This window comes from Diospyros lotus, chromosome 13 (genome assembly GCF_014633365.1).
Source record: "Diospyros lotus cultivar Yz01 chromosome 13, ASM1463336v1, whole genome shotgun sequence".
Classification (NCBI taxonomy): domain Eukaryota; kingdom Viridiplantae; phylum Streptophyta; class Magnoliopsida; order Ericales; family Ebenaceae; genus Diospyros; species Diospyros lotus.
In genome coordinates this window covers 38,189,519-38,214,928 of record NC_068350.1, presented here as the reverse complement: position 1 = coordinate 38,214,928, position 25,410 = coordinate 38,189,519, and the positions used below count along the sequence as shown (strand labels likewise).

The following is a 25,410-nucleotide window of genomic DNA, read 5'->3' as shown; positions in this document are numbered from 1 at the left end:
AGGGGAATAGCATGGTCAAATGCTCGTTTAGGAGATAGGGTTGAGAGTTCTACAAAGAGATCCTTAAATTCTTCTAACAAATTATGCAAAGAGTCAGATTCATGTACCTATCATAGAGGTTGGCCCGGGCTACTGACTGTCACCGAAAGCTGGCCCTCTTGCATTGGCATCTCCTCCTCCTCCGTGGCATGTACTGAAAACAGATGCGCCACCTGGCGGATCCTTTTTTTCAACAACTTTCCCAACTTTTTCCCAGTGATGAGTTTGCATGTCCCACTGTCCAAACTCTCACTCAAGGTCATTGCCCTTCCATCCTTTGTGATAGTCACCTCCAGCTTATTAAAATCAAAGCTGATGGGACTAATGGTCCATATCCAATCAACTCCTAATACCACATCGCATCCTCCCAACTTTAAGAGCCTCAAGTCTGTCAAAAATGATTCACCCTGTAATTCCCAACGGAAATTTATGCAGGCCAATTTGCTCACCGTCTTTTCCCCATTCACTACTGTGACCATCAACGGCTGCACATTCATAGCTGTGCATGCCAACCTCTTTGTTGTCTTCTCATCTAGGAAGCTATGAGTGTTTCCGCTATTGATCAAAATCATCAACCTATGATTCCTCACCTTGCCTTCTACTTTAATTGTTTTTCTGTCCACCCAACCCCTTAACGCATGTAGGAAGATCTCCCCGTCCCCTTCTTCAGCATCTACCATTTCTTCCTCCTCTTCCACTTCCTCAGCTGTTAATATTTCTTCTTCCACTTCCAACATCAACAATTGTTTCTTGCATTGGTGGCCTGGTGCATATCTTTCTCCGCATTTGAAGCATAGCCAGCCTGCCTTCGCCACCCCATAGTTCCTGATCTGCCTCTAAACGATTGATTTTCCCCAACCATTGGCACCATCTTATTTTTCCCCACTGGACCCACCTTCACTGTCTCCTTACACCCCCCCCCCCCCCCCCCCGGGGTTAAAAACCACCAAGTTACTCGAAAAGGAGGATCTTTGCTTCCTCATTAGGGCATCTACCAATAGTTCTAGCACCTAGCTCCTTCTGCAGCCTCTTTGACTGTTTTGGGCCATTGCATCTTCACTGCTGGCCTTAATTCGTCACTTAGCCCACTTATCAAACTCAAAACGAAGTAAGCTTCGCTTGATCTTGGATTTAACATGCACATTACCGACTTGAGTTCTTCGAACCTTTCTTGGTATTGCTGTACTAATCCAACTTGCTTCAACTTGTTAAATTCCTCTACCACATCTGCCAAGTTTTAATCCCCGAATCTTGTACAAAAATCCTCCACAAATCACAACCAATTGTTTTCCTCTTGCGATTCGTACCAATCCTGGAACCAAGAGTCAGTAACATCGTTCAAGTATGTTGTGGCCAATGTTATTTTCTACTCTTCCGGTGTTTGATAAAGGGTGAATAAATTTTCACACCTCCGAACCCACCAACGCGGGTTCTGCCCTTCGAACATGGGCCCATCCAATTTGGGCATAGGAAAGTGGGAAGCATATGAGACCGATGGCCCGATTCATCGTTGTCCCCTTCGCCTGTTGTTGGCTTCCTCTGCAACTAGCCCCTCCACCTCCAAGCCTGTTGTTTCAGTGGTTCTGGTTGGCGTGCCTATCCCATTCCATCCCACTCGGTCGTTTCTGATTTCTTACATTGTCGGCGTTTCTGCCTCCAATTCCGCTATTTTTGCGGATCTTAGTCCCATTCCTAGCAGACAAAACTAGTTCCAAACACTCTCTTGGAGGGAATTCAGCCGATAATTTCATCGAGTTTTGGCCCACAAACATGAGCATAAAGCTCTAGAGTTGATCTTTCACTTCTTGGAATTGGTCAAATACCTAATCTTGCACCACCCAAATTTGGCCGGAACTTGATCCTGCATGTTCTCCACTGCTTGCTCCAGCTTGCAATCCATGGCTTCTTCGATCCTTCGTTCAACCGCCTCGTCGATGGCTGCCACCTTTCCTTGGACGTTCACTATTGTCGCGCTAACTTGCTAAATTAGAAGCTCCATTTGCTTCAATCTTGTGCCGTCCACCATTGCCTGAACAAAAGAGCTGTCGATCCAAGTCTCAAGCTCTAACACCAAATTGTCAGGGTCTTGACTTGACAAGAGGGAGATTCTCCTTGGTGAGGAGAATTAGGGTTGGTTTTGAGATAGGGAAGAAAGAACGAGAGAGTGAGAAATAGGAGGGAGAGGGAAAACAAAGAGAAATTGGGAGAGATTGACTAGAATTGTTCACAAAATTCATTGATGCTCTTATTGAGAGGGAAAGCCCCTGACATCCTCATAAGCAATTTACAGTTACAACCATCTCACTCGCCTAACACCCTTGGCTCTTATTGTTATCTTGTTAGCCGTTACAACCCCTTCTAATTATATTTTCTATTGCTAACAGCTTCTTGTTATGCTTCTAACTACCGTAGAGGGTCCTGACAGTGGCATGTCGTGTTATGCTCCTTGAACAATTGCGAGAAAACTTGGTATATCATTTCACTTCCACTTTATTACAATATATACAGGAGAAGGAAATCAATAAAATTCCTATATATATATATATATGTACTTGACAATGGCTAGTACTTTTTTCACCCAAATTCCTTCACAAATACCATGAGCCATGGCTTGGAATTCCGCTTTTGTACTATTTCTAGCTACCACAGCTTGCTGTTTACTTCTACATGTTGTCAGATTTTCCCAAACATAGGTACAAGAACCAGAAGTGGATCGTCCACCTGAGATTGAGCCTACCCAATCTACATCAGAATACAATTTCACTTTCCTACTTGAGTTCTTTTTGAATAACAGTCCCTTTCCTGGAGTCATTTTCAAGTATTTTAAGATTCTGTACACCGCTGTCATGTGTTCTTCGGTAGGGTTGTTCATGAACTGGCTAACAACACTTATTGAGAATGCTATGTCAGGCCTAGTATGTGAGAGATAGATCAACTTCCCTACAAGTCTTTGATATATTCCCTTCTCTATAGAAGCATTGTCTTTATTTGAACCAAGTTTGGCAGTGTAGTCCATAGGTGTCTATCTAGGTTTACACCCAAGCATGCATGTTTCTTTAAGAAGATCCAATACATACTTGAGAAATTGTAATGCCCTTCTTAGACCTAGCCACTTCCATTCCCAAGAAATATGTGAGTCTCCCTAGATCCTTGATCTCAAACTCTCTAGCTAGAAAATCTTCGACTCTTGGAAAGTCCACAACATAATCCCATGTTAGAATATATCATCAACATAGACAATCAATACGGAAATCAATCCATCTGAAGAATGTCTTACAAACATTGTGTGATCAGACTATCCCTATATATACCCATTACTCTTCACAACTTTGATAAATCTCTCAAACCAAGCTCGGGGTGATTGTTTTAGATCATAAAGTGACTTCTTTAGTCGACGCACATTATTGATGTTTGATGAGTTTTGTAATCCCTGTGGAATGTCCATATAGACCTCTTCTAGATTGCCATTGAAGAACACATTCTTGACATCTAGTTGATGGAGGGGCCAATCCAGATTTGTTGCAAGAGATAGAAGTATCTGAATAGTGTTGAATTTTGCAACTGAAGCAAATGTCTCCTCATAATCTATGCCATAGATTTGAGTAAACCCCTTAGCTATCAACCGAGCCTTGTATCTCTCAATACTACCATCTGCCTTTGTTTTTACCGTGAAGACCCACTTGCACCCAATCAAGTTCTTTCCATGAAACAAATCAAAAATTTCCCAAGTACCATTCTTCACCAGAGCATTAACTTCCTCATTAACTGACTTCTTCCATTCTGGGATAGCCATGGCTTCTTGGATTGAATTAGGAATGGAGATAGAATTGATTTTGCTGGTGAATGCTTGGTAAGATGAAGATAGACCCTCAAAACTCACATAGTTGCCAATAGGGTACAATGACCTACTTTTGCATTCTTTCACCCCTTTCCTAAGTGCAATGGGTAGGTTCTCATCAGAATTATCATAATCACTTAAACTAGTACCTGCAGAATTTTCCTCCATAGTATGTAAGCCAAATGTAAGGATTTTTACCTCAAGTTCAGATGCCAATAGTAATGGTGAATCTGCTAGTCTATGATTCCTTCGGTTTTCCCCTTTTTTTGTGATAGACTCTTATTTTGGGACTGAAAGAATCAATTAGTTTTGGTTCAGGTTCAATTCGAACATTTGGAGAAGGTGCAATTTTAGGTGGTGTGCAATCTATGCTATTCAAGAAAAACTGATATTCTTGTTGACTCTGACTATAACTCTCCCCCTGAATATCAGTTTTGGGGTAATAGGATTTTGTTTCAAAAAATGTGACATCCATGGTGTGATAAAACATTTGGTTGTCAGGACAAAAGCATTTATAACCCTTTTAATTGGGAGAGTACCCTACAAAGATACATTTGGAGGATCGAGAGTCAAGTTTGGTTCGATGTTGATGGATATGAACAAACACAGTACACCCAAATATCTTTAGAGGAAGAGAGGAAATCAGAAGACTTTGAGGGAAGTGTTGTAAGAATACTTGATGCGGAGTGGAGAAGTCTAAAACTTTGGATGGAAGCCGATTGATTAGTGTTAGCTCATGAAAATTGTGTGGTGTGTGACTGTGTCCATCAAGATTGGAAGCTTCTATATTCAGTTTAGGAAACTTGCCTCAACCCATCTTAGGAAACTTTCCTAAGAGTGTAAATATCTTTGATTTCCTAGTGTATAGCTTTGTTTCCTTTTTGTATAGATGCTCTAGTTTCCTATTTTCTGTACATACCTCTTCTATAAAGAGGCCTATCCATGTATCATTATCAATTGAGGAAGTAGTATTTTTTACATAGTAAAAAAGCCTATCCTTGCATCTAAACCCTATAATGTGCCTTCATTGCACGTCTCCATAACCCTGACGCCGCCTCTACGATTCTCGTCTCTGTCTCCCTCTCGGTTTTCCCCTTAGGCCTTCATTGCCACCTATCAGTTCAATCTATTGAACATGTCATTTCATTTGTATTAGATTAGAAGATAGTTTGTGTATGCTAGCATTTGTATACTTCCTCTTTGCATTTTTCCGGTTAGAATAAGTATAATTCTAGAAGGTATGTTTCTAGAATGGTGGTTGACCATTTCAATTAGTTAGTTAAATTTGGTTAGCCGGTCAGTTAGTTAAGTCATTGTATCTCACACCCCGATTGATTAGTGTTAGCTCACAACCAAGGGGGTAATATTGTAATTAGTCATTCAGTTAGTTGAGGTAGTTACTCGAGTGTATGGATTAGCGGATGTAGAGAATTACAGCTAAGTGCACATGGCCATTTGGCTGTTCTAGAAGATGTACTAACCGCCCCCCTTATAAATAAGAAGACTACAACGAGGATGGAGATCATGTGAGAATACTACACTGATCTTTTCCCTCCTTTTCTCTCTCAAATTCTGTCTCTCTTTATTCCTCCCTTCCTCTACGATTCCCTCTTTTCCCTCCCTTATTTCTTCATTTCATACTTTCTCGCCTATTCGGTCTTCTCCTAATTACGGAAAGACCTCTGGTCAGATCGAGGGTCTGATAATTGGTATTAGAGACAACAACCTGAGCGCTAAGGATGGTTGACGGAACCAGGGCGAAATAGACGGAATCTAGATTGGATGCTATGGAAGGTGGAATGTGATAGTATCGAGAGCAGGTGGAGGACAGTCTGGATCTGTTGGAGTTGGGCATCAGAAACATGCATGAGGAGATTAATCGAAGTCGATCGGAATATGCTACCAATTTGGATCGGACAATGGATCGAGCAGTGAATGGGCTACGAGAGGAGATTGCGGGGCTCAGCCAGCAGCTCAACCAGCAATTAAGTGCAGCCTTAAGCCTCTTTGCTCAACAACCGCACGCCAGTCTACCCACGGATTTTCCTCCCAGAGTGTCATCGGCGCCAATCTTGATGACGCCCAGGGAGAGACGGAGGTATAACGGTCAAGGGGAGACCGAAGAAGGAATGGAGGCTAATCAACACAATTCAAACCGTGGAGGGGGAGGAAATCACTTCACGATACAAGGACCAAGGATGGACATCCCTCCGTTTGAAAGGGACAGGCCTCAGTGGTGGATCAGGCGATGTGAAAGAGTTTTTTACCAATATCAGGTGGCTAAGGGAGAGAAGGTGAACATTGCAACCACTTACCTGGATGATGTAGCGGACGTCTGGTTCCAAAATTGGAGCCAGGAAAGGGCGGAATGGAGTTGGCCAGAGTTCGTTAATGGACTCTGCAACCGGTTTGGGGAGAAGACTAGGACGGATGTTATTGAAGAATTCAATAAGCTAAACCAGAGGGGAACGGTGGAAGAGTATCAAGTACGTTTCGAAGAGCTACGATGCCTATTATCACTAGCTCACTCATCCTTGGACGAAAGTTATTTTGTATCTAGCTTCATCAGTGGGCTGGATGACTTGATCCGACCTACGGTCAAGATGCTTTACCCAATGTCAGTAGGGTAAGCCGTGGAATAGGCCAGACTCCACGAATAGTCATTAGAAACCTTTGCCAAGAGACATCGACTATCAACTAAAGGAGGGAGGAGACCTCTTACACTGGGATGAATAGAAGTAACAACCAATCCTGGCCAAGGAATGGGACATCAAGAAGAAATCCATCGGGCCCATTACCAGCCAAGGCTCTACCTATAGAGCAAAAGAGACAATTGGGACTCTGCTTTAGATGGAGAGAAGTATGGAGCGGGCCACTAATGTAAAAGGATGTTGCTGACAATGGAAGGGTAGGGAGAAGGAGAAGGGGAGGAAGTTGAGGAGGAGGAACAAGGGGAACCTATCGAGAATGAAGAAGGGGGTGAATTGTCTATGCACGCGTTGCAAGGCCAGGCTTCGGGCAAGGTGCTTAAGGTGAAGGGTCTAGTGGGAAAGAGGGCATTGGTAGTCCTCATTGACAATGGTAACACTCATAGTTTCCTCGATAAGGAAACAACCACTGCATTACAATGCCCCTTACAAGAGACTGCTCCACTCTCAGTCTTGATAGCCAACGGAAGCAGCATGGTGAGTCAATCAAAATGTATGGGGTTCAGATGGATGATGAATGGGCATGAGTTCTCTGCTGATCTATGAATCCTAAGATTAGGTGGATGTCATGTGGTCCTAGGGGTGGATTGGATGCGAACGGTAAGTCCCTTGGTCTTTGATTTCAATACCTTGGAGGTCACCTTTAACAGGGGAGGACAGAAGATAACTCTAGTGGGATGCCAAGGAACAAGGGAGTGCACAGCAATGACCGGAAAAAGACTAAAAAGATTATTAGAGTAGGGGGGAACAACCATAGGGCAGTTACACTCCCTATATGCCCGAGAAATGGAAGTTGGGGAAGATTAGGAAATTGCACCAGGAAGGCCGAGAAGCGGGAAACAGAACGTGGCTAAGTCCTTACCATCAACAATCAATCAGGTACACTCTAACGGCCCAATTCACACATTGTTAATGGAGTTAGAGGATTTATTTGCCACACCAACCACACTTCCTCCTCCCAGATTCCTTGACCATTCCATACACCTTAAACCAAACAATGAACCCATAAACCTCCGAGCCTACCGATACTCCCCTATACAAAAAGCCGAAATAGAAAAACTAATCAAAGAAATGCTATCCAAATCCTTGATACAAACAAGCCAGAGCCCATTTGCATCCTCGGTCTTATTAGTAAAGAAAAAAGATAGGTCATGGACGTTCTGCGTGGATTATTGGCAGCTTAACTCCATCACCGTCAAAAATAAATTCCCCATTCCCATAATAGAGGATCTCCTTGACGAATTATCGGGAGCCTCTGTTTTTTCCAAACTGGACCTCACTTCGGGATACCACCAAATCCGAATGAACCCGAAAGACTATCACAAAAAAGCATTTCATACCCACCAAGGACATTATGAGTTCTTGGTCATGCCCTTTGGCCTCACAAATGCCCCTGCAACCTTTCAAGACCTTATGAACCATATCTCCGCTCCCTACCTCTGGAAATTTGTGCTGGTTTTCTTTGATGACATTTTAGTATATAGTTCCAACCTTAACCAGCACCTAAACAACCTAAGGAAGGCTTTTGAAATCCTCAAACACCATCAACTCTATGTGAAAAGGTCCAAGTGTACTTTTGCGGAAGCAAGAGTGGAGTACTTTGGCCACATCATCTCAGGGTAAGGGGTAAGTACTGACCCCTAGAAAATTGGAGCTATGTCACAATGGCCCAAACCCAAGACCCTCAAAGAATTGAGGGGATTCCTAGGACTCACCAGCTACTACCAGAGGTTCATACAAGGGTATGGCATGATCAGTAAACCCCTCACCAGCTTGCTGAAAAAGAACAACTTCCAATGGGGAGTCGAGGCTGACAATCCATTTGCGTCTCTTAAGGAGGCCATGACCAAGGCACCCATATTAGCACTACCGGACTTCTCCAAAGAATTTATATTGGAGACGGATGCCTACGACTCAAGGGTAGGGGTAGTACTAATCCAAGAAGGCAGGCCGATCGATAGCTTATTTGAGTCAAGCTCTAGCTCCAAGACATGTAAGGCTAAGTATCTATGACAAAGAGCTACTAGCTGTCCTCATGGCAGTGGAGAAATGGAGATATTAGTTAGAAGGTCGAGCTTTCACCATCCGAACCGACCATAAGAGCCTTAAATTCTTGTCCCAACAAAGGGCTCACAATCAACTACAAAGGAAAGGGATTTCAAAACTCATGGGATTGGACTATGTAATCCAATATAGAAAGGGGCGAGAAAATTTGGTGGCAGACGCCTTGTCCAGAAGGGAAATGGAGGGCAGTGCACATGCCATTTCAGCCTTGATACCAGACTGGGTGCATGACATATTTGCCAGCTACGAGAAGACTAATTGGATCCAAGAATTACTAGCTCGACTATAAGTACAACCTTAAGATGACTCGGGGTATACATTGAAGGGAGGATTGCTCAGATACAACGGTAGGGTGGTTATTAGGGAGGATGAGCAATTGAAGAAGAAAATTCTACAGTCTCTACATGACTCTCCTATAGGGGGTCACTCAGGGCTAAATGTTACATACCACCGGGTGAAGCAACTCTTCTACTGGCCGAGACTCAAGAAGGATGTGACTCGGCATGTCCTAAGATGTACCACCTGCCAACTATGCAAACATGAGCAGGTGCCTTACCCTGGGCTCCTCCAACCCTTAGGGATACCCTCCCAAGTGTGGGAGCAGATAACCATGGACTTTATTGAAGGGCTGCCCAAGTCTGAAAGCTTTCACACTATATTGGTGGTGGTCGATCGGGTAACCAAATTTGGCCATTTCATTGCATTGGCACATCCCTTTACGGCTACAGAGGTAGCCCGAAAACTAATTGATCATGTATTCAAGCTACATGAGGTGCCAAGGGCCATCATCTCAGATAGGGACAAGATCTTAACCAGTTAATTATGGAAAACTCTACTTCATGGCCAGGGGATTGGGTTATGGTTGTCATCAGCTTACCAGCCGGAAACTGACGGCCAAACGAAAAGGGTTAATTAGTGCCAAGAAACATACCTAAGATGCCTATGTTTTACCTGACCACAGAGCTGGAATAGATGGATCGCACTGGTCCAATGGTGGTACAACACCGATTACCACACTGCCCATAAGAGAACTCCCCTTGAAGCTCTATTCGGATATTCCCCTCCCATAATTCCGGCTATCATGCACTACAATCCTGCAGAAACTACAGCAGACCAGTACTTACAAGCCAGACAAGAGGCCTTACAGGTTATTAAACAGGAGCTTACTTCAGCTCGGCATTGTATGAAACAGTTGGCGGACAAGCCCCGCACAGACCGCATTTTTGAGGTCGGTGAGGAAGTTCTTCTGAAGGTGAAACGGTTTCAACAGCATCTTTTTGCTAAGGGTCCTATATCTAAAATCAACCCTAAGTACTATGGACCCTTCAAGATTATCGAGAAGGTGGGGCCAGTGGCATACCGGCTACTGCTTCCTGATGGAGTGGGGTTACACCCAATGTTCCATGTCTCTCTCTTGAAGAAGGCTACTGGCACAGTAGTAGGAGTCAGCCAAGAGCTGTCAGAACTCCAGGAAGATTCCATCGTTGAAGCAGAGCCTAAAGCTACCTTGGAGGGGAGGGTGACCTACCAGCATTCTATGCCACTCACACAAGTTCTAGTGCAATGGACGCACCTACATCCCGACCACACAACTTGAGAGTATCTCCCTAATCTTCTCCAACGATTTCCCCGGGCCACTAGTCTCCTTTAATTTCTTGGGGACAAGAAATAATTCAAGGAGGGGGGAGTTGTCACAGCCAAGGGGGTAATATTGTAATTAGTCATTCAGTTAGTTGAGGTAGTTACTCGGGTGTATGGATTAGCGGATGTAGAGAATTACAGCTAAGTGCACATGGCCACTTGGCTGGCCTTTTGGCTATTCTAGAAAATATACTAGCCGCCTCCCTTATAAATAAGAAGACTACAACGAGAATGGGGATCATGTGAGAATACTACACTGATCTTTTCCCTCATTTTCTCTCTCAAATTCTGTCTCTCTTTATTCCTCTCTTCCTCTACGATTCCCTCTTTCCCCTCCCTTATTTCTTCGTTTCATACTTTCCCGCCTATTCGGTCTTCTCCTAATTACGAAAAGACCTTTGGTCAGATCGAGGGTCTGACAGGCATCTGATGAATACTGTCGGAGTAAGCAGTGTAGAATGTTGCCGAAAAAAACAATAGATAAAAACTAACCTAGGACGGCTCTGAGAAGAACAAGAGGCGTCTAGGGTGTCTATGATACCATGAACAATTGTGAGAAGACTTGGTATATCATTTCTCTTCCACTTGATTACAATATATATAAGAGAAATCAATCAATCAAATCCCTATAACTAAGGAAAAAAGAATGAATCCTAATTACATCAATTATTAATTTACATCAATCAATCAATCCCAACAATTAAAATTAATTATAATCAATCCCATAGATTGTGGGATAAGATTGATTATAATCAATCTCATAGATTGTGAGATAATTGTGATTGATAATCAACCTCATAGATTGTGGGATTGATTATCCAACAAACTTTATAGCAAAGAATTCCAACACTTTAGACCCTTATCTCTAAAGATGCAATGGTTTACAAATCATCTTTGTTAAATATTTTGCCCACCATGTGAATATCTTCATGTAGAATGTAGAAGAACATAATTTTGTACATGCAATATTGCATAAATGCACACCTATTGGATCAGCAAAATGAATAAATGAATAAATGAATAAAAGCATACCAATTGTACCAGGGTTGAACATAAAGAAATCACAATGAACTTCTTCACCAACATCTTCATCCTGAAGTTCCTTCTTCCTTTTGATATCATAACGGGGCAGGATCATAAGGTCATCCACCCCACATGTGAAGCCATGAATCTGAAACATATATGTTAAAAAAGCAGCAGAGAGGTGGAAATAGAAAGGCATGTCTCAATGCAATAATGCAAACAGATGAAAACAGAGAAAAATGTAAGCTAACCTGCAAAAACACCGTAAATAAGCGACTGAGAGCAGAAAGCAAAATGCCTGCAGTTTTAGATCCATAGAGCTCCTGCACAGTATGAACCAAGCCATACTTGCCAAACTGAGCCTTGTCAATCACACCATGCACAAGCTCATTCTTCCAAATGAACAGCATATGCTCTCCATGTTCTTCACTTTTGCCATCTTTGCTAGTTTGACATTGATCAGATTGGCTTCCAAAATAAGACGATGGAATCTTTCCATGTTTCTCAACAGTGAACGGTGTGTACTCTCTAGTCAAATAACTTAGCAGTGTACTAATGACCTACAAAAAAAAAAGAAAAGGGAAGGAATAAAGCTACAAACTATCTAACTTTGACATTAAAGACACATTTTTTTATAGACTAAGAAAAGAAATGGATGTAGGGAGGATCACAATATATACTCCAGGATCAGATTGATGGCAGGATAAGGATTGAGAAAAGGTACAATGGCACAACATCATAACACTTACCAATCCTTTAACCCATGACCAATGATGGAGTGAAAAAAAATTTTAAAAAAATATCCATATATTAAATCAGGGCAGATAAATGTAAAAGAGAGTTGAAGCATTGAATTTCTGATACCATATTGAGCAGACACATGCAGTTCCCCTGTCTTAATCACATTCCAAATATAGTTTAGATGTTCTTAAATGGTGTTAGTAAATAAGCATCTGCATTACTTGTAAAGGTCTAAGAAATGTATGCACGGATATTTTCCAAAAGCAAGAGACACCATTTTTCTCTTCAGCTTGTGTCCACTTTGTGGCATACAATACAGAACAAGTGAGCTGCCTTCAACCCATTACCTGTTTCCCAGTCCAAAGTGGCTCTGGTTTCCATATGGAAGGCAAAACAGGCTGCATCAGAGCTTCAAAATCTACCATAGAGACTTTCTTGGAAGTTTTGGCAAAAGATGAGCCAGCAGCAAACACACCAGAACCATAGAGAAGCTGATTGAATTGATCATATGTTAGAAATGTGTCCTTCATCGTAAGAAGCACACCACTTACAATATGATCCTGAAAAATTAAATAAGAAATGCGGTTATCAATAAAAAAGCCTTGGTAAAACAGCAAAAATTCATTATCAAATAAAATAAATCCAGAAGTGAGAACTAATTGAACGATTGTCACCTGGATCAAGCCTCTGACAGTATCACCCCTAGTTGGAACAATGTACTGATGATTAGCATTCACAATATTATAAGCTTCGGCGCGGGAAATTTCATCTTGAGGTAGATGAACGTTCATTTCATCACCATCAAAGTCAGCATTATATGAACTACAAACATAAACATCAAAAGAAAAGCTCTTTAGCAACTAAGTGCAATTTGTATGGATAAGAAACCTAATAAAACAGAACCAACCTGCAATTTGCATAATGCATACGAAGGGTTTTCTCCCCATGCAACACGCGAACTACATGTGCCATAATACTTGGCTTGTGAAGCGTAGGCTGCCACACAAAACTTTAAACAAGTCAAGAATGAAAGCTCTATAAACATCACCCTATCAACCAAATTAAATATTACATTAGGCTCAAATTAGCAAGATTAAAAGCAAAAGCAATAGAAAGCAATCTAACAGTTTCATCATAATTCTTTTGGTAATTCATCAACAATTGAAACAGGAGGTGTGGAATATAACATAATATTCATCCCCACCCCACAAAAAAGGGACCAAAAACAACATACTAAGCCTTAATCCCACCATGTACAAAAGAAAGAAAAAGAAAAAGAAGACACACATATCATCGCAGAAAAGAGAGAAACGCATGGGTAAGCAGAAAAAGCACCAAACAAGGACCAACCAAGAATACATATATCCCATTCATATCTAATACTTCTAATGCATTTTATTTATACACTTCTGAGAACAAAAAAAAAAAAAGCAGCTCTCTGCACCACCAAACATTTCCATAGAGCAATATAGAGAAAGTGATTTCTTCCTTCCAGCTATAGGGTGAAGGAAGAAATTAGTGATTTCTTCCTTCCAGCTATAGGGTGAAGGAAGAAATTCTATGTATATAATACAACAGTAACAAGCCAGATTACATAGGCTTGAGTACAAATTACCAAGTAGAGGTTCAAATTTAGGTAAGAAACCCCTTTGGACCATTATTCTCGTAATAGGACATTCATCCCAAAGTGTGGGTACAAGAATGCTCGCACATTTTGAATATTTACATATTATGCATGCTGAATAATACCATCATAAGATATTATTATTGAGATTACACGAAATGTCAGCAGGAAAAGGAGATTTATATCCCTTATACATGTGAGGCCAGGAGATTTTCCTTACTATTATATGTGAGCTTCCAACAACGATGAAATCAGTGGATCCAAATGCCCAATTTAGGTGTAAGACTTAGACATATATCCCACATCATTGACAAATATTATGAATACAACAAATAAGAGTCCGTGTAAACTACCATCAAGTATTCTACTAGATAATTGGGTTCTAGGCAAGATTGAGAGGCAAAAGTAGTAAAGGAATAGGTAGAAATAAGATATTCCATTAGAATGCTCAGCCAGCTAAAATTTCTAGAAATGGTATAATAATTATCTCTAGACCTAATCTGCAAGAGGATAAAGCCAATACTATGTAACCAAAGATGAAATCAAATTGATAAAATAAAAGGGAAAAGATTAAAAGTTGAGACAACTATGATAAAAACAAACATATAGAATGTAGTTTGGAGCTTGGGAACAGAAAAGCCCTTCCTCACAGGTTCCACTTTTATTACATTATGATAGAAAACCCACTCAAACTCCAATTTCCTATCCCAATCAGTAGATAACAATCTGATTTACAGTGCTCAATTCCAGAAAACTAACGAAGAAAAGGAAGAAGAACAGAAAAATGAAAACAAGGGCCAATTTGAGAGGGCCTCCTCTCCTAGAACCTTCTTCAAGTTTCTTACACACCCTCTCTCTTCTTTCCTCTCCCTTTTATATAGAATCCCCCAACAGTTACAGCCATGTGAGGTTGTTATTCCTAACCTCCTCTAACAATTCTACCCCTGTATCCTTTTCCTCAATTGCCCTCTTGCCTCCTTTCTTACTCCTAGGCTGATATGTGTGGTGTATCGATGCTCTATCACATTAGCATGCAGGAAGGTGGACGAGCTGAATTAAAAATTTCAGACCTATTAGCTTGACCACAAAGTCTATAAAGACCCATTCCTAATTCCTCTTCCTTTGATTTCAGGGAAGCATTAACCAAAAGTATCTGCCACTCCCAGTTAACTCTTACTAGGGGCAAATAAATGGACTCCATGCTCATTGGGAGACAAACAGCATGCAGAATGGCATTTTCCATTTAATGTCAAGTTACTATTCTTTTTTTTTTTTCTGCTTCTGTATTAAGCTTATAAATTTTTCTCAATAAATGATTGGCTACAAAAGGAATTTTTTTTTTTAAAGGAGAAGAAAGGATCAGTTGGTAGCAAACAGAGGAAACTTGTTCCAGTGGGGAGACAAAAGAATCATATGAGAAAACATAAGTAAACAATTGCAGAAGCAGAAGTTCAATCATTCCTCATTCAGAGCTGCTGTTGGTAAAGTATACAAAAAGAAGTTCTGAAAGAAACAGAGACTGGGAAGTATTCAAGGAACACGTGGTTCCCTCTCTTGCTACCAATTGGTCCTCAGTCAGACCTATCCCCTTGTTCCATCAAAACATTGTACACGGAAAACTAATAGTAACCTCTATCATTTGTGGTTGCTTAAACATGGTAAGACTACTGGCTGGCCCAGCGCTTCTCAAGGCATCCATTGACAGGATACCATTTCTCCATTAACTTGACAAGGAACATGAATAGTAATCTCATGGAAAAGCAACCATGATTAAGATGTGGTCGTTCCAACATTACTCAAGACACCCATCATCATGATAGAGCTTCTCATTAATCTAATGGGAAATGTGTGTTAACATGCAGCAGAAGCAATCCATTCCATTAAGTAGGCAAAGAACTATGACGCATTACCTTCGATACCCAGTAAACAAATGACATGCATATGAAATCACCCAATACAGTTACAACTCAGACCAAAATAAAGATACAATATGAAGTAACATTTCCCTTTTTTCATAAGGCAATCTGAAGTACCTGCCGATTGACGAGCACAATATCTCCATCTCGCAAATGTCGATATACAATTTTACCTTCAAATTCATAGTCTCCACCTTTCCCATACTGCGTAACCACCCCTCTGGAAGAAGGTAATCTTCTTGAAATTGTAATACGCGCTTTCTTGCTTGATGGCAGTTTCACAGTAGACAATTTATCGACATAATGGGTAGCCCCAGGATGTATTTCGGAGCCATTGATAATGGCACCTCTTAAATTGACAACATTCCAAGGTGTCACTTTCTAGAAAAGTAAATACTGAAGTCAGCAATGCACAAACATAGCAATGATATTCGCAGTAAAGATATTAAATAAAAGCTGAACTACCAAAGCTGCAAACTCAGAAGAAACCTCAAACTCAAAATCCTAATATCTAAACCTTGCAGATGTGGAGAATAAATTACATATCGTCCTAACTAATTGACAAGGTTGGCCAAAAATAAACCATATAATGTTAAGTTTTCCCTTGCATTTCATTTACTTAAAACAAACAAAAATTGTGTTCTTGCACTTGTTTTCCTTTTATGAGTAAAAAGTGGGATCCTGTGTGTAATTGGCTTTAAATCATTTTACATTTAATGTTGCATAAACAGTATAAGTGTTAAAAAAAAAAAAAAAAGAACTAAGTGATCAAATGTCAAAATACAGGAGGGGAAAAAATAATAATTATCATCTAGAACGGAACAAAACAAATAGCATTCTAAAGACAAAAATTATAATGACCTTGTAATTGTTATATGAACAATTTACTAAAGTTAAGTTTGTTATTATCTAAACTAAAAGAAGCTAGTAGAAGAGTTGAATGACATTTAGGATACTCTTTTGGGATATAGTCAAAAGTTTATCAAGATTACTTGAACAAAAACAGGTAAGAGGTAGGAGGGTTAACATAAAAATCAGCTTCAGTTTTATTAGCTGACTGTGAGATTATGGTTGCTCTCGATACTTATTACAAGAATACGTAATCAATGGCTAAGCAACACAGATTCACGCATGATAAATCAAACAAACAGCATGAATAAGTCAAACCAGCTGTTTGAACTAACCAAGACTTGACACAACAAGAACACAGAAACAAATAAATAAATTTGCATTTTTGCACAGCATGAGAATTTTTTTCCAGATCATAAGTATTTGAAAAGCAGTATGAAGGAGCCCTAATACATTTTCAAGAGAGCTCTATTCACATACACTTGTATTCTTTAAACTTCCAGAAATTAGAAAGTTGAAAACAAGAGGGACCAATAAGGATACATCCATGTTTTGGTTAAAATAATGGCTCCTAAATTAGCTTATTCAAACAAGGAATGCGTTTATGTTTCACTAAGTGATGGACACATGTTCCAAACTAAGAGAAAAAAAATTTGGTTGTTTCTACTGCAACTTTGGAACAAAGTTTTATATGTATTCAACTGTATATTGAGTATGCAGATGGTAGCTACCTGTGAGGTTGAAGTGCCATTAGCTGCTGTTTTATAGAGAATGTTAAGCAACCTCCTATTGGCAGCAACCTGGTGAACCTAGGGGAAGCATATGTGAGCTTAACAACAAGGATGTAAGTATGCTGGCACGTGTTGGTTTCAAGATGGACATGGCATCATCAAGGGATTCCCGGCTTCCTCCTGAAAATTTGTTGCTGGAGCATTTGAGTATCAAAGGTCGGTTGCAGACCTAAGTCTAACATGGATGAGTTGGAGTTTGAAGCAATTAACTTGCTCTGATACAATATGGAATTGAGAGTTTTAGTGTGATGTTTGACAGCGTACATACATACATATATATATATATATAGCTGCGTAATGGGTAAACAAGGGTATAGCCAGCAGAAAACAGGTAGTTGGCTGAAGGCTATGTTTCTCGTCTGAATTCAATGGTGGATGAAATGGGTTGCCTATAGGAGATGCAGTTTCCATAGAAGGGTCAGCTGCAAGGGTAGAGGTGTTATGTACTGCAAAAGAAAAATGAGATGCTGTTTCAAAAAGGTTGACAAGGAGACGTTTCCTTATCTGCAGCTTATCAGATGTAAAGGTAAGTGAGATGTGCAGGGATTGGTTGAAGATCAACTGTTGCATGTTCACTGGAATTTGAGAGAGAGCCCCGAAGGGCTTGAGGAATTGCAGGAGTTCCTCCTGTAGTATGCAAGGAGCTAGGAGATTTCTTCACCAGTGTGAGGAAGCAGCTATGTGTGCACTTTAACAAAAGAAGATAAGTTTGAAGAAGCTGTGATGTCAGAGAATGATTTTTGACAATAACATGATACCTTCTTGAAATTGTTTCTTTGTGAAATTGATGTTATCAACAAAGGACCAAAACATTAAATTAGTTCTCTTATGCGAAAAGTGAAATACACATCACTATCTTTATATTTACATTAGACATCTAATTATAATGGGGATTATTATATTGTACAGTGGTAATAAAGCACAAGCTTCCAAGCATAAACTCCTTGCTACTATTCAAAATGTTAGAATCATAAACAGCAAAGAAACACTAATTATAATGGGGCATGTTCTCTTTGTTGTTTTCATCCCGTTTTCAGTTTTCCAAAATGGTGAAAACGGGTTTACTTTTATATTTTCAAAAATATATTTTCGAAAACAAGGAAAAAAATTATAAAGAAAACTCAAAATAACAAAAAGTTATTTATAGTGTTTTCAGTCAAAGCAAGTCAAAAAATTGAAAACACAGAAAACAACGTTGGCAACAACCTCTCCAACCCAGCGTCCCATTCACACACAGTCCATGGCGGCAAACTCTCTCTCTCTCTCAAGAACACCTCTGTAAATCACTGATTTTGTAAAATCCAACTGTCTGATCTTGAATCCAATCGTATTTTTACCGTGAAAGTGACCCTAATCTATAAGGAGGTAAGTATTTTAGACTGATCAGTAAATATTTTCAGCACAAATCTATGATATATACGTATGTACACGTGATTAAAGTCTGGCCGAAAGTTTAAGCTTAGATCTATGGAGATTCGACCGTTGGATCTTGTTGGTTTTTGGATATGTTAGTCGATGGGGATAAGGGTGTCGGGTGGTTGTCTCTGATCATTGGAAACCACCGGCCATGGTGGCTGGTAGCGACTACCAATGCGTTTTTCAATTATGGTCGAAAATTAAAAATCAAATCTATGGTGATTCAACCGTTGGATCTCGCTGGTTTTTTGGTATGTTAACTCCCTTGGCTTGGCGTTTCTAATGATAAGCTCTGATCGTGGGAATCTCCGACAAGAGGTGGTTGACGACGACTGCAAGTGGCGACAGTTGTGGCTGATTGCTGAGTATATATACTATATATATATATATATATATACTGCAGCGATAAGAAGGTATATATGTATAATTTGTCAACTAAATAATCAAATTCATTAAATAAAATGTCATTTAAAAATTATTCTCAAAATGCCAAACAGAATGCATTTTCAGTTTTCTGAAAACAAACTACCAAAACAGAAAATTGAAAATGAATTTAAAACACAAAATTAAAAATTGAAACACAAAAAGAACAGACCCTAAGGGATGGTCTTTAATAGGAAGATACAAGTCTTCAGATAGGACAACAAAACCATCTTACCTTTTTAATGGAGATTGAAATATTTCACATTTAATAGAACCAATTTGAAGGATAGATCCTGATACCTACAATTTCATCACTTAAGCAAGATAGCTCATATATGTTGTTATGCAACATGAATTGTATCCTCACCTCTGGATAAGTCAATCTTAATGCAAAATATGGAGGAATCCCAATTTCATTAACTGCCAAATATGGATCTGGAGATATAACAGAACGGCATGCAAAATTAACCCTCTTTCCCATCATCTTCTGGCGAAAGATTCCCTCCTTCTTCTCCAGCAATTGACATATTCCGGAAGCAAGCTCTCGTGGACCTTGACCTACATTTAAGCATAGAAAGAAACTTGTTAGTATCTAATTCAATTAACTAGGTCAACACTTCCAGCAAAATGATATTAGAGCCTCCTAATCGTGTATGAGAAAAAGAACTTACTGCCAGTGGCTGAAGACAACAAATATTGCACATAATCACTAGCAAAAGCACAACTTAAGATTACAATGTCTTTACTCTTGATTTTCACTTTATTTTAAACTTAGTATAATCTTGCCATGTCATTGTCTATACAAGATATGTTATTATTCATTTTAAACTCATAGATTTATCGTTGAACACAAGTTATCATGTTGCCATACAAAAATGCACAAGAATTGTCAACGATGAAGGAGCTAATCTTGTCCTTATTCTTGGGCAAGATCATATCAGCATATTGATCGATATTCGTTTCCTAAAACAAGAGTGTATCTTCTAGAAGATAGATTGATGTATCTTTCTATTATTCGTTGTATCCTAAAATTGTATAGGTTTCCAAAATCAGATTTGGAAACTTTCTTATTTTGTTTCTTAGAAACTTCCTAATTTAGTAGGAAGTCTTGTATATATTTTGATCTACCCCTTCAAAGAGGAATAAGATTGAAAGCCTTTTCCGTCCTTCTTGACATGATATCAGAGCCATAAGATTATAGTCACCTTTTTTTGGGACTATTGTGGCCTTCATCAATCTTCTTCATAGGACAATATGTCTAATACCCAAAACCCTACACCGAACTCGACTGATTTTGGCAATACAATGGAAATTTCATTTGCTGGAACCAATAGTGGGGGCTCAGGGGAATAATTACATGACCTTCAAGCAGCTTACTGATTGAACGGTAAGAACTACTTGAAGTGGTCCTAACTGATCCGCACGTTCCTAAAGGGAAAAAGGGAAGCTAAGCCATCTATTGGGAACTAGTCCTGAGGAGGGAGATCCTGCGTTTGCAGCATGGGATGAGGAGGATTCCCTAGTGATGTTCTGGCTATGGAACTCCATAGTTCCACATATCAGCGATACAGTAATGTTCCTGACAACAACCAATGATATTTGGGAGGCAATAAAGTTTACCTACTCCAAGGTTCGTGATGCAGCACAAATCTACGAGATAAGGACTAAAGTGGAAGCCACCAAACAAGGTACAAGGTCCATTATAAAGTATGCAAACATGTTACAGACCCTATGGAAGGAATTGGACCATTACCAATGCTTGAAGATGAAGCGCAGTGAGGATGCTGCATTACATAAAAAGGTTTTTGGAAAATGAGAGGATGTACAACTTCCTAGCTGGCCTCAACATAGAATTTGATGCGATAAGGGTACAAATCCTAGGTAAGGAAGATTTTCCTTCCTTGAAAGAAGTTATTTTCATAGTTCGTGCAAAAGAAGGAAGAATGAGAGTTATGTTGGAAACTTCCCCGGTGGAATGCTCTACCCTGGTGTCTTTGAAAGCTCATAATCAGAGCAAAGGGCCTAGAGAGGAGAAGAAAGTTGTGGACAGAGACTCTTTATGGTGTATCTACTGTAACAAACCTAGGCACACCATAGAGAAATGTTGGAAGCTCCATGAAAAGCCACTCAAAAGAGGACCATCGAGGAGCCAAGGGCAAGGACAGGTGTACATGGCTAGCAACCACCAACCACCTGAACAAAAGGATACAAAACAAGGATATGCCCTGGAGCTCAACAGGGCTAAGATTGAAAAATTGAGGAATTTTTTGGGATCCCTCGACAAGAAGGCTGAGAAAGGTACTTGCTCTCTTGCTCTCACATGTATTTCTTTCCCTTCTTTTTCTCTAGATGCTTTAGAAATTGTTCACCAAAATTCTTGAATCCTAAACTCTAGAGCTACGAGGGCAAGGACAGGTGTACATGGCTAGCAACCACCAACCACCTGAACAAAAGGATACAAAACAAGGAGATGCCCTGGAGCTCAATAGGGCTAAGATTGAAAAATTGAGGAATTTTTTGGGATCCCTCGACAAGAAGACTGAGAAAGGTACTTGCTCTCTTGCTCTCACATGTATTTCTTTCCCTTCTTTTTCTCTAGATGCTTTAGAAATTGTTCACCAAAATTCTTGAATCCTAAACTCTGGAGCTACGGATGACATAACCCATTTTCCCCATTTTTTCATCACTTATAGTCCCTGTTCTAGCTCCAGAAAGATTACAATGGCAGATGGCTCTTTGACCACTGTTGTTGGCCAAGGAGATGTCCTTCTTAATGAACATGTCACCCTAAAAAATGTTCTTCATGTTCCTAAATTGTTTACCAACCTCATCATCTCTATCCAAAAACTAATCTTGCACACTAATTACAATGCTATTTTTCATTCAACTCTCTGTGAGATACAGGAACAAGGCACAAAGAGGATAATTGGGCTCGCTAGAGCTAGGGATGGACTTTACTACCTTGAGGAACCAGGTGAGCAAGACAAGAAAGGAGAAAAATCCTCTTGTGTCATGCCTGGCTCAGTCCAACAAAGACTAGTTGTGGCTGCACAATTATCGACTTGGTCACCCTTCTTTTCTAATTCTTAGGGTAATGTTTCCAGATTTATCTAAGGGTCTGGACATTAGAAATTTTCATTGTGTTGTATGTGAGTTTGCAAAACACAAGAGAGTGTTGAAGAAATGTGACATTCTGATAGCATTTCGTTATGTTTGATTCTGTTTTATATTGATGTTGTGTTAGTTTACGTTTGAGGCGATAGCTCTTCCTTTCGGTTATAAAGCTATATATATATATATATATATACAGCCTATGTAATGTATTTGGTTAAGCTGCTAATTCATTCTGAGAATAAAACTTCAACACTTATTTCTTTCTCTCTCTAGCCTCGATCTCTAATCTTCTATACCCTAGGGTTTATCTTTTACATGGTATCAGAGCCAATAGTCTGCTAATTGCGTCTATTCACGAGGATCATTCTTTCTCTACCTCTCCTCCTGTTCGATCTACATCAAATGTTTCGTCCATGTCTCAATTCGATTTCACAACAGTATCTAAAGCCTTCAGTTTCATTCCTCTTAAACTTGATTCAAAGAACTATATTTTTTGGAAGGCTTAGATCTTAGCCACAGTCCGAGCCTTCGATCTCGTGTTGTTCCTGAATAAAGCTTCTCCTCCTTCAAAATACATAACTGACTCCACAAGTGATGATTCAGCGGCGAACTCTGAGATGAATCCAGAATATGTGAGCTCGCTTAGATCTGATCAGCTGCTTCTCGAATGGCTCCTCTACAATTATTGAAGAAGTGTTGGCGCAAGTGATTCAATGCGAATCATCTGTCGAGGTATGGTTTTATCTTGAAAAATTATATGCTAGACAAACTATTACCAAGTCCTTTCAATTAAAACAGCAGCTGAGGTCTGTTAAAAAGGAGAGTTTGTCAATTAATGACTATGTCTTGAAAATTAAGACTATAAGTCATTCTTTAGCAGCTATAGGAGAGACTTTAAGTGATAATGAGTTGCTTTTTGCTATTCTAAACGGTCTAGATTAAGATTACGATATTGTGGTGAGTTTAATAACATATCAGATGGACGATATAGATTTGGAAAATGTTCAATATTTGTTGCTTATGCATGAACAAAGATTAGCTGCTAAGAATGTGCCTCAACCGTCTCTGCAATTTGAGTCAATGTCATCCAATATGAATGTTATTGTGGCATCACACCAAAGTAACGGAAATTTCGGTTTTAGTCGAGGCGAATATACACAGCGCAGAGGAGGTTCAGGATTTAGAGGAAGTAGAGGTCGAGGTAGGTTAAACCAGGGCATTATGTGGACAAGTGCTATTACCGGTTTGACCGTAATTTTACTCGAGTGAATAATCAATCTACTGGAAATTTTATTGCTGGTAGACCTACTAGAAACTTTAATGCTGGAAATCAGTTTGATTCAGGTGCTTACATGGCAACCTTTAATGGTTCTAATGGAGCCTACACTAATGATAGTGGTTCAGTGACAGGCTCACAGCTTCATGGCTCTCCGAATTAGTTTATTCCTTCTCAATCCTCTCAATTTATTTCTCCTCAATCCTCTCCTTCTAATCCATCCGGGTTTCTGGACTCAGGAGCCACAAATCATATTACTTCAAGCCTGAATAATTTGTCTATTCACTCACCTTATCATGGTGGAGAAAAAGTCACTATAGGCAATGGTAAGCAGTTACCAATTACTCATGTTGGTTCGGGCATATTAAATACTACTCCAACTTCATTTCTTTGCATTCCTAATGTTCTTCATCTTCCTAGTATACATAAAAATCTTCTTAGTATTTCTCAACTCACTAGAGATCATAATCTGGTGGTTGAATTTCATTCTAATGTCTGTTTTATTAAGGACAAAGGATCCGGGGCAGTTCTTCTACGGGGACGACTTAAGGATGGGCTATATCAACTAGTTCCAGCATCTTGTTTCGCTGCAACCAGCACTCCAGCCCACTCCCTAGAGCCATTTTCAATTCCTTCAGCTGTTACTTCGTCTAATTCATGTAATACTTTCAGAACATATAAAAGACATGATTCATTTGTTCATGAACTGTCAAAAGATGTTTGTGTAGCTCAAAACGCTAGTAGTTGCCAAGATTGGCACAATAGATTAGGTCATCCTTCTTTGAATGTATTACAAAAGTATTGAATAAAATTGGAATTTCTTGTTCATCTTCCGGTTTGTTTTTTTGTGATTCTTGCAAAATAGGTAAGTTGCATCAAGTTCCTTTTGCTTCTCACGAAATTACTGTTGTTCGTCCCTTACAGCTTGTTTATTCTGATCTCTGGGGACCATCACCTATGTTGTCTATGGAAGGTTTTCGATATTACATCATTTTTGTATATGCTTATACTAGATACACTTGGTTATATCCTTTAAAACTCAAATCCGATGTTTTGTCAATGTTTAGTACCTTTCATAAACTGGCAGAAAATCAATTTCAAACCAAACCTCAAGCCTTGCAAACAGATAATGGGGGGAAATATCGTGCTTGTCTACCCTATCTTCATAACAATGGCATTCAGCCTAGGTTTACATGCCCTCACACTCATCAACAAAATGGGATTGCTAAAAGAAAGCATAGGCATATAGCTGAAATGGGATTGACTCTACTAGCCCATGCTAAAATGCCTCTAAAGTTTTGGGTAGAAGCTTTTTTTTACTGCAGTTCATGTGATCAATCTTCTACCTTCCACCTCTATTCAATCTCAGGTTCCTTTTGAATTATTGTATCAAAAACCTCCTAACTATCATCTGCTCAAGTCGTTTGGCTGAGCATGTTTTCCATTGCTTCGACCTTATAACAAACATAAGTTTGAGTTTCACTCCACCAAGTGTATCTTTATTGGATATAGTTCCATTCAAGCTGGTTACAAATGTCTACATCCATCAGGGCGCATCTACACTACTCGTCATGTTCAGTTTAATGAACAAGACTTTCCTTATTTGACTATGTTTTCTTCATCTCCTAATACTGCTGAGTTGTCTCCAAATTTTAAGTTTCACAGTCCTACTACAAAGTTTCTTCATCCTATTGTTTCTCCTCCTATTGTTTCTTCTTCTTTTTCTGATCAGTGCCCCGTAGTTGCTTCTTCTCCGCATCCAGTTCTGCACACATTAGACAATTTGCCTGCTGCCACCACACCATCTTCTTTGTCTTCTGCACCTCCTACACCTTTTGTTCCACCTATCTCAAAGGTTTCTAAAACTAAAGCTCCTCCAGCCCCATCAATTCACCCTATGCTTACTCGGTTTAAGTCTAGACAACTTGTTCACAACTCTCCTCATGC

At 39.7% G+C, this 25,410-nt stretch overlaps 1 protein-coding gene across 2 annotated transcripts in view; it reads right to left on the bottom strand.

Annotated features, from left to right (window-relative positions):
* LOC127788694 (DNA-directed RNA polymerase I subunit 1) overlaps positions 1 to 25,410 on the bottom strand; it is a 79,349-nt gene that overhangs the window by 16,006 nt on the left and 37,933 nt on the right. For both annotated transcript variants that reach the window (XM_052317266.1, XM_052317267.1), the window contains 7 exons: positions 19,441 to 19,631; positions 15,712 to 15,975; positions 12,962 to 13,050; positions 12,729 to 12,876; positions 12,402 to 12,614; positions 11,565 to 11,873; positions 11,323 to 11,461 (listed from right to left, as the gene is read on the bottom strand). In XM_052317266.1, coding sequence (XP_052173226.1) covers positions 11,323 to 11,461; positions 11,565 to 11,873; positions 12,402 to 12,614; positions 12,729 to 12,876; positions 12,962 to 13,050; positions 15,712 to 15,975; positions 19,441 to 19,631 — 1,353 coding nt within the window. The remainder of the gene's footprint in view (positions 1 to 11,322; positions 11,462 to 11,564; positions 11,874 to 12,401; positions 12,615 to 12,728; positions 12,877 to 12,961; positions 13,051 to 15,711; positions 15,976 to 19,440; positions 19,632 to 25,410) is intronic.